Source organism: Lepidochelys kempii, chromosome 6 (assembly GCF_965140265.1).
Source record: "Lepidochelys kempii isolate rLepKem1 chromosome 6, rLepKem1.hap2, whole genome shotgun sequence".
NCBI classification, from domain to species: domain Eukaryota; kingdom Metazoa; phylum Chordata; order Testudines; family Cheloniidae; genus Lepidochelys; species Lepidochelys kempii.
Window position 1 is genome coordinate 91,401,982 of NC_133261.1, and position 10,173 is coordinate 91,412,154.

Genomic DNA, 10,173 nt, shown 5'->3' on the forward strand with positions numbered 1-10,173 from the left:
GATACAGATCATAGCTTTGATTTTCTTTTTAGTTAAGTTTGTTGGGTTTTGTTGTATAATAAATACTGTTTTAAAGAAAGAATTCGATAGGGATATGATCTAAGTTATTCTATGTTCATACAGCAGGTATAACTTGCACCACTGTCTGCTTGGATACAAAGAGATGTATAATTGCTATTCAAATCTTTGCAAGAGATATGATATTTTCGTGGATGGATTAGAAACCTGGACCATGCTATGAGTTGTATCCAAAGCCCATTAAAGTCAATGGGAGTCTTACAGTTGACTTCAATGGGTTTTGGATAAGGCCCACTGCACAGATAATCACTAGATAACACAACTCTTTTTACAGTGCTCATAAAACTAAATGCAGAAAATGAGTGTGATATTTATTAAACATAGTTCCTCTAGTTCCAAGTTTTGTTATATAAAAGCATTAAAGATTAACAAAAACTGTGGTAACTTTTTTCCAAATACTTTAAAATGTCATAGAAGTGAAAGGCACAGTATCAGGCTCCCTGCAATGGCAGTATCACACAACAAAGAAAACTGTTATACAGATGTGAAGAAATGTACTTAGTTTATGACACTTTGTATACCATTAACAGACTTATTATATGGAATGCACATATTAATTTAGAAAGTCAAACATGGACTCCAAAATAGAAATGTTAGATAAATTGTAACTAAAACAACACCGACCCTTAACTATGCTGGATAAAAATACAACACAAAATATGGGCTTGTCACCTCAAAAACAAAACAACTCTCCCAACTCAACTATTCTTTTCTTTATGATCAACAACTCTTTAACCTTTAAACTATAATTTAAAAGGTCCCCTAACAAGCAACAAAACACAACAAACCTTCTTCCCCAAATAATAGTAAAGACAATTGTTGTTTTCCATCCACCTTCAAAAAGCATCAAGAAAGCTACCTAGCTTACCTTTCAGAGTAACAGCCGTGTTAGTCTGTATTCGCAAAAAGAAAAGGAGTACTTGTGGCACCTTAGAGACTAACCAATTTGTTTGAGCATAAGCTTTGGTGAGCTACAGCTCACTTCGTGGGGTGCAACTAGCTTACCTTGTGATATTAAAATAAAGACAATGGGACTAACAAGACTGGCTTTATATCCCTGCTCACTCACATTGCTTTCATGCCGCATTTCCCCTTTCCCAGCCTTCCTTTGTATTTTGTCTATTAAGACAGCTGAGTCCCCCGGGGCAGGGGGATTTAATACCATGTGATCATAGCCACAGCCGAACTTGTTTAGAGCTATGTGAATGAGGGGTGGGAGGAAGCAGGTGCATATGGCAGGAGCTGGGCTGAAAAAGTCACCTCTGGAAAGGTGAATGAACTTTGCGGAGACTTCTGTAACTAACCTAACACGATTCTCCTTGTACAGTCTGCTCTCTCTCTCTCTCTCTCTCTCTCTCTCTCTCTCTCTCTCTCTCTCTCTCACACACACACACACAGGCGCGCGCGCGCGCCGCACTTGGCTGCAGCCTGGAGCGGTTCCCGTCAGTCACACCCCCTTGCACAGGATGTATCCCATATAAGGATATCTGCGTCAGTGGGTTCCCGAGCTGGGACTGTACCATTGTGGAAGGGGGGACAGCAGCAGCCTTCCTCGTCCCTGAACGACCCAGCCCCCCCGGAGACCCTCAGTGTAACCACCTTGACATGGTGTTGGGGGCAGTGGAGTACGTAAAAGGCGGGGAAGGGAGGCGGAAGTTGTGGGAAAAGGTTAGAGGCGGCGTATCCCCGCCCCCCCCCCCCACAGGCTTTGGGTCTGCCAGTGACGACAAAGGATCCATTCAGGCAAGGAGCCGTTAAAAGGCTGGGGCGCCGCACTCTACTCCAGCAGCAGAGCTAGCATCTGTGTGACTGAGCTGGGAAAGAGACGAGCGATACGGCTGGGGACAGAGACAACCCGTCTGCACGGATAGACACACAATCAACCGGGACAGCCTCACCGCCCAGACGGGGCTTGGACAACCCTAGCCTAGCCGATATGATGTACCAGGGCTTCACCACCGACTATGACGCGTCTTCCTCCCGCTGCAGCAGTGCGTCTCCGGCCGGGGACAGCCTCACCTACTACGCTTCCCCGGCGGACTCCTTTTCCAGCATGGGCTCGCCTGTCAACCAGCAGGTGAGGGCCCGGGACACTGGCTGGTGATTGCTTACGGGCCCCTGACGCCTGAGGGGTGGGGGAGTTGCAGAGGGAAGTTGTCTGCGCTTCCAACCATCGCACAGGGGTAGACGGGGCAGCTCAGGTGCAGAGATAATCTTCCCCCCCACACACGTCAGGAAGGGTCTGTCCTGCACGGGGTGCACCTTTTCTCCCGGCTGTCTGTGCATGGGGATGGGGGAGGAGACAGCAATCTAGGCCCCTGCCCTGGGGAGTTGGGGGTGGGGGGGGGAGGGAGCTACCCCGTGATGTGGGGGAGGCCGCAGTGAGGCGCCGGGCCCTGCCCAGGGAAGGGGATTGTGGCCTAGGCTCAGCTCTGCAGCGGGTGTGTAAAGCAGTTTCATTGATAAAACGAGAGTTCATTGAGGAGACTCCGGAGCGGCGCCTGCGTCAGTGCAGACGTCAGGGATATTTATAACAAACCCCCTTTTCATGTGGAGTCTGATGATGGTAGCGCAGCGCCTGAGCCAGCCTGGCTCCGGGGGCTGCAGGCCTTTCTTAAAATAGCACAGAACTAAGCCTCTGGGGCACTATGTCGGATACAGCCTGCTGAGGGGGTTCAGGGCAGGGGGTTCCCTCTCATCTAGTTCCATACTTCTCTCCCTAATATCAGTTCCCTTGTGTTTTCAGGATTTCTGCACGGACCTAGCTGTCTCTAGTGCCAACTTCGTACCGACAGTGACTGCCATCTCCACAAGTCCAGATCTGCAGTGGCTGGTGCAGCCCACCTTAAGCTCTTCAGTGGCACCATCCCAGAACCGGGCCCATCCCTATGGGGTCCCTACTCCTCCAGCCAGCGCCTATTCGAGGGCTGGAATTGTCAAAAATACAGGAGGCAGAGGGCAAAGCATTGGCAGAAGGGGCAAAATCGAACAGGTGAATACACAGCTCTCTGCGATCACCCCAAAGGCCGGGGGGGCGGGAGAGGGGAGGGGCTAGTTCTGCTTAGTGGCTCTCGGAGAGCTGTCAGGAGACACTGCCCCTGCAGTTGCATTGAATTGAGGGAGGAGAGCGACAGCCAGGGATAACCCGGCTCAGCTCCAGTAGGACTGTCCGAGGGACCGGAGTTCGCTTTGTTCTCCTGCCCAGGACCTAACTTGACATGCAAGTCACACGCAGTCTGTGAGCAAGTTCAATATGGCTCCGGCGGCGGAGACCCAGAGAGGGAGCTCGGTCTGGGGCTGGCGGGGCTGCCAGGGCTCACCGGCGAGGGGTGGCAGTGGATATTAACGGTGCTCGTTCTCTCTCCTCAGCTGTCCCCGGAGGAAGAGGAAAAAAGACGGATCAGAAGGGAAAGGAACAAGATGGCAGCAGCTAAGTGCCGCAACCGGAGGCGAGAACTGACAGACACGCTGCAAGCGGTAAGTTCTCCTCCACCTCTCTTACCCTGCCCCCCTCAGACCCCGACCCCATCCCTATCTCAAGCCGGGCACGAAGTACCTGTCCGCCCCTGGCACGGTTGATGCTCCGTGTCTCACTCCCCTCTCGCTGTGCCCGCAGGAGACCGATCAGCTGGAGGAGGAGAAGTCCACGCTGCAGACCGAGATCGCTAACCTGCTTAAGGAGAAGGAGAAGCTCGAGTTCATCCTGGCTGCGCACCGGCCAGCCTGCAAGATCCCCGAGGAGCTGCAGTTCTCCGAGGAGCTCGCTGTCTCCTCGCTGGACCTCAGCGGCCTGGGCGAGGCACCTGTGCCCAGCCCCCCGGAGTCCGAGGAGGCCGCCTTCGCCCTGCCCATGTTGCAGGAGGCAGCTCAGCCCGAGCCCCTCCCGGAGCCTTCCAAAGCGAGCAGCAGCCTGGAGCTGAAGCCCGAGCCCTTGGATGAATTTCTCTTCCCGCACTCGTCCCGGGAGACTGCCCGCTCCGTGCCCGACATGGACCTGGCCGGCTCCTCATCCTTCTACGCGGCGGACTGGGAGCCCCTGGCGGCCGGGGCTTGCGGGGAGCTCGAGCCGCTCTGCACCCCAGTGGTGACCTGCACCCCCTGCCCCAGCACTTACACCTCTACTTTCGTCTTCACCTACCCTGAGGCCGACTCCTTCCCCAGCTGTGCAGCCGCGCACAGGAAGGGCAGTAGCAGCAACGAGCCCTCCTCCGACTCGCTCAGCTCCCCGACCCTGCTGGCCTTGTGAGGGGCCGCAGCCCCAGGGCACTGACTGCAGGGCGAGGGCGAACACGGCGGATCCTGAGCCTCCCATCTGCTGCTATGTGTGAGGGGCCTTTCACCGCAAAAGATCCACCTTCTTCCTGGGGGGGTTCCCGGAGCCCGACACCCCAGACCTGGGGAGGGCAAAGAGTCCTTCTCCCCCTGGGCGTGCGTAGGCCGGTCCGGCGCTAAAGGACCCTGCGGAGCGATCCGCAGCCAGGCCTGAGACCTCTTCCAGAGATGTAGCAAATCGCATGGAGTTTGTCGTCTTGTCCCCCAGTGACCCATCCATGAGAGCTGGTAGTCTGTAGCATGTCCAACATGGCTGGGTTGGTGACGCCCCTTCCCTATTTAGTATTCACTAGCATTAATTAATCTCTTGGTTTAATGATTGGAATTTAACCTGGTGCTGGGTATCTCCAACTCGTATCTAGTGCAGCTGACTTAACAATAACTACTGTGTTCCTGGCAATATCGTGTTCTGATGACTTTAGCAATGACCCATCTTAATTGGGGAAAAGAGACTATATCTTATTTTCTAGTAGATAGAGATAAATAGCTATATCCATGTACTGTAGTTCTCCTACATCAATGTTCATTGTAACTGTACTGATCATGCGTCATTGAGGTGGTCTGAATGTTCTGACATAAGTTTTCCATGAAAACGTTTTTATTGTGTCTTTTTATTTATTAAGATGGATTCTCAGATATTTATATTTTTATTTTATTTTTTTCTACCTTGAGGTCTTTTTGACATGTGGAAAGTGAATTTGGATGACACTTAAGCATTGTTTGCTTATTATTGTTCAGAGACATTGTCAATAAAAGCATTTAAGTTGAATGCTATACCCGCTTTAGGATCTTTAATGGAACTTCTATAACAGCCAAGTGCTGTAAAATGTTACACTCCCTACTTAATAGGGAAGATACAAAGTACCCTTGGGCTCAAATGTGCTATTTCCTAACTTCCACATACAAACACTCTAATCTCCCTTTCATATGCTGCCTGTCCCCTCATTTTGCAGACAGGCATAAATTCTGCTGGCCTTCAACTGTGGTCTAGGTCAGTGAAAATCTAAGATGCCTAGTAGACACCTACCAATTTCAGACAGAAGCAAAGTCAAGGCTAGAGTGACTTAGGGGGTAGCTGAACTTAAATTATACAAGATTCAACATTTTGGGGGTGGAGAGGGGAATGTATCCTCACTTTCTAGGACTTTTTTTGCACTGATTCTTATCTTGTCTGGAAGGACATTGTTCTTCCCTCTGCAGCATGTTTTATTCTCTACAGTAACTTCTTCTCCTTCCTGTTTTCCTCATCTTTCTCGCCAAGTATGGCCTTTTCCCATTCCCTCGATCAAAAATGATCAGCAATACCAGTATGTATTTAACAGTGGCCTCATCACTGCATCAGAGTAAATATTCCAAACAGATTGAGGCAGGAAGCTGACACTTGAGTCAGTATTTTGAAACAACATGCTGTCAGAAACAACACCCCCTGGTTTGTGTTCAGTAAACACTTGCCATATTTCCTTTAACCAGGAGTGCTGGAAACTTACAAGGCAGTCTAGTTTCTGCAGAACCTAAATACTACAGGAAACCATTAACTCCTGTCTGATGCCCCTCTTCTGTAACAAATACTGGTGTAGCAAAATCTGAGCATCTCCCTATCACATGTTTTTAGAATGCATAAACATAAGTGTCTCCTATACCATAGTTCTAATGGCAGTAAATGTTTGTATATTAAAGCAATTTCAACACTTCCCTTTTACTTTCTTCCCTCCCTCGCTTTCCATTAGCCTTATTTATATACCTGCTAAGATGGAGATGGTTATATATTTTCTATGAGGTGGAAGAGCCCAACTGCTTTGTGGATTCATTTCCCTCCCCTTGAGCCTGTTTTTAAAATAGACTTCCCCCTCTTCTTAAGGTGTCTTTCTCTCTCTCTTCCCCCACCCCCCTCTATGCTTGGGCACAGAAACTCAGCTCTTCTGAGGGGGAATATCCAACCTATTAAAAGTAATTTGGAATTAAGCAGATTTCAGCACTGAGAGGGCTTAGATGCAGGAGGGCTGTTCTACTGTCTCCCTAAAATCTAGTGATGAGATAGTTAAAAACCTGATGACAGTGATGAATGAGCAAGGGCAATAAAGAAGGCTCAGAAGCCATGTCAATGTCTTAAGAGGCCCAGATTTAGCTAGAAGGGTCACCTGTAAAAGGTTTTTTTCAAGGAATCAATTCCTCAGGCCAGCAGTTACTTTCACATAAGAAACCATTGCTATTTCTAACTGAGTGTAAAGCCCAATCGGGCCACCCATGTCCCTTAGGTAACTCTAGAAATTCTGCAGAGAAAGAAGCCTGACATGCTTCCCAGCTGCTGCATTTGTCCTGGGCAGTGATGCGTGAAACCAACTAAATCATCTGTAGCTTCCAACCCAAGGTGACTGGTGATTCTTCTAGAGAGCACTAGGAAAGCTCCTGAGGCAGGAATGTCTTGCTGGCCCCAGTAGCATTTGGTTACCTGTACTGAAAATGCTGGAGTTCTTTCAGTATGCACTGAATGCAGCACCTGCAGGAATGCTTTAAATGTTGGAAGCTACTACAGCCATTCTGGGTTTAGTTAATTTAACTCTCATTTTTCTGGCTTCCACAGTATGCTCTGCCTCTTCCCCCAAACTGATATACAAGGGCAGGCCTATACAGAGTGCACCATACTTTGTATCCATACTGCAGCTTCACAGCCTCTCAACAGGAAGGCCCCACACTGTGTGAAGATATTTATGTAACTTCCTGCTTTACAACATTAAACAGGAATCTACCATTATCAGAATATGACACAGATCTCAAGCATTGATCCTAGGTCCTACTCTCAGACATTAAAAACTTAGAAACTGGTACTTTCATATTGCCAAGCCATTTTACATGAAAAATGCCCCCAACACTACGGTAATGGGTAGCAATACCAAACCATGAGGTGACACATAGATATAGCTCTAATACTGTGCAAGGTGTTTGACATGCAAGTATCAAGGTGAGGTCCATGGATCCGAGTTTACAATCTAAACTCTCCTCAAAGGTGAGGTGCTGGATTTTGGTGAAGTACCTAACAAAGCATAGATCAAAGGTTCTCAAACTCTACGGCGGGCCTCCCAAGCGAGGCAGGAGCTGTGTGGGTTGTTTTTTAAAAGAGCTCCGGCTGCTAGCTCTGGGTGGCTGGGGCTCAGGCAGCAGGGCCATGCACACCTGGCAGGAATAAAGGGGACAGCCAGACCCCTACCTGGGTTTGGGCTTTCCTTCCCCCATCCCCCAATCCTTCACTGGAAGGAAGCCCAGGCTCAGGTTCCCCCCCACCCCCATCCCTCACCTGGAGGTGGCGGGGCGATAGTGCCACATCCTGGGTCTGATTTATTTGCCATGTACTACCTGCAAAATGGGGAGAAGGGTTTGTCATTGACTTCAGTAGAGCCAGGATTTCACCCAGGATGAGTAGCTAATTCAGGTAAGCCAGACAGTGATCCCTAGCAATCTGTTTGTCCTGATTCTCTGGTCTATAGTATAGACGTAGGTGCCTGTCTTGCAACTGGATCCGCAAGCAGATCCTTGAACTACAGTGGGGGTCTATGTGGGAACAAGAGTATGCCCACAAAGATCCAACAGCAGGATCACAGCCATAGTCTGATCTTATTGACTGTTCCATTCCATGGGACTACATGGGCATATGTGATTAACTGCATGAGGAAGAACTATTTCTGTTTGAATATTTCCATGGGAGGGTGTTATGTAGCATGCAAATCTACACTTGGAATATATACATATTCTTCAATTATCAATCATATTTTGGTACGTTACACAGATATTGGTAAAAATAAAACAGAATATTATTGAAAAACTGAGTATTATTTGCCTATTGTGAATCTTTCTTTGCTCTTGAATTATTGATGCTATAGACTGCAGTACTTCTAGTTAATTCTTAGGGGAAACTGCATAGCAGTATAAGAAAAAGTCTAATCACTATATCTAATTACAAACAGTAAATCACAAAAAAACAGTTCAAAGAGTTTTAAATATATTTAAATCAGAATTAACAGTCAAATATGAATTAGTTATCCTAACAATCTGGCATCTAGATTAGGACTGCACAGATGCAGATTCTATTTGAATTTAGGAGAAATTACAATTTTGAGTCTTGCATTTAAATGAGATCCATTCCTTAGCCCTATCCTACATCATCAGACTAGACCTACTGCTAGAGTATGGGTACAATGGCAGAGTCTGATGGTAGAGACATCTGCATCATTCACCATCAAAGAGGAGTGATAGATATTTCTAAATACAGTTTTGAAAATTCATTATCCATAAGTCTATTTTTATTTTGTGTAATTCCTGAGCAGCTTGAGGTAATCACAGAGGTTTCCAGTATTAGTCAATTCCAAACTTTGGGAAAAGGTAGCAATCGTCTATTCATCAATAAATTCACGTGACTTTTGTGCTTGTGAAAAACAGAAGGATTTGACAGATTTAATCTTCCTCTGCGTCCGGCTTTACCTTACAGAAGAAACCAACAGGAGAAGGCACTTTTCAGTGTCAGCAGCTTTATGGCCATGACAAGAAGTTAGTACTGCCCAAAGGTAAACTCCCAAATAACAGCCTGAGACTGGGAGCTTTCCCAGTGGCAACCGGGTCATTGATCACACTAGATGGTTCATGGACACACAATAACTCTGCCAGAGGAGGGAAGGTTCGAGCCCGCCCCACTCCTTCTCCCAAGGAACCGCTCTTCACAGGGTAATCAGGCAGCGCCGCTGTCCCCGCCGGGAGAAGCGCCCCTCTCTTTTCCAAGCAAACGCAGGGGGCGTGCGCTGCTGCAGCCGCCGGGGAGCTGCTCTGCCCGCTCCGGCCTCTGGCTGCTGCGGCCTGCCCTTTATTCCGTGCGTGGCGGCCGGCACAGGCAGCAGCGGATTAGCGGGGGCCCGCGGGTACAGACCCCAGGCACAGGGCGCTAGGCCCGGAGGGATCGCTCCCTGGCACTGGCCTCTGGTCACAGCGCGGAGGGGCGGCCCGCAAAGGGGTTTAAACCTGGGCGCTGCTCCCTGGGACGGAGGATTGTTCGCAGAGGCCAGGCCTGCCCCGCGCTGCTGGGGACGCCGCTGACCAGAGACCCGCAGCTCACCCAGCCCTGCCCCGCCTCACGTGCCGCGCCGGGCAGCTGGCTCCTGAACCCCTCCCAACTGGCACCCGACTCCTCACCAGAGGGCTTCGCAGCCCACCCTCGGCGACAAGCTCCCCGGGCGCCTGCGTACTGAGCCGCCCCTCCCCCGCGAGCTGTTTACTGTTTGGTTTCCAGGGCGCTGTGCAGGGCACAACGCTGTCACGTTCCGCTCGCGGCCCGCAGACACGCTACGACGCGACGCCATGACGTAAATGCTTCCGACGCTGCCCATATATGGGAGGTTCTGGCACCTTTCTTGTTCTTCCTCCCCTTCTTTAGCTGGGGGAAGGTTCCAGAACGGAGTGGCGCACGTACTGGGCGCGTGACGCGGCGCCACCACCACCACCAGGCCGCACCCCTGAGAATGGAACACCCGCTGTCCTACCCGGCAAGCCGCTCTGCCCCTCCCTGGCCGGAGGATGCCCTCCGCAACGGGGCTTGCCTGTTCCACGGGGAGAACCCCTGCTCCCCCTCCCGGCGGGGCGCCAGCGGGCTCGCCGCCATGCAGCTCGCGGCCCCGGCGGCTAGCCCCCGCGTGTCGGCAGACGGGAGAGCGCCGAGCGGCGTGTGCTTGGGCTCAGGACGCCCGCGGCGCTGCGCTCCCCTTCGGCGCGCGGAGACGCCCT

General features: G+C 50.2%; 1 protein-coding gene and 1 long non-coding RNA gene across 2 annotated transcripts; one reads left to right on the forward strand and one right to left on the reverse strand.

Moving 5' to 3' along the window:
• The first annotated feature begins 1,846 nt into the window (after window positions 1-1,846).
• On the forward strand, window positions 1,847-5,184 carry FOS (Fos proto-oncogene, AP-1 transcription factor subunit). The gene is made up of 4 exons (XM_073349221.1): window positions 1,847-2,155; window positions 2,825-3,070; window positions 3,448-3,555; window positions 3,695-5,184. Exons 1-4 carry the CDS (start codon window positions 2,015-2,017, stop codon window positions 4,322-4,324), a joined length of 1,125 nt encoding a protein of 374 aa, XP_073205322.1. The 5' UTR covers window positions 1,847-2,014; the 3' UTR covers window positions 4,325-5,184.
• Window positions 5,185-8,391: 3,207 nt separating this feature from the next.
• Window positions 8,392-9,770, reverse strand: LOC140913219 (uncharacterized). Its single transcript, XR_012159495.1, has 2 exons — window positions 9,586-9,770; window positions 8,392-8,883 (listed from the first exon to the last, which is right to left on the reverse strand). It is a non-coding gene; the product is annotated as an uncharacterized lncRNA (long non-coding RNA).
• Between the last annotated feature and the right edge of the window lie 403 nt (window positions 9,771-10,173).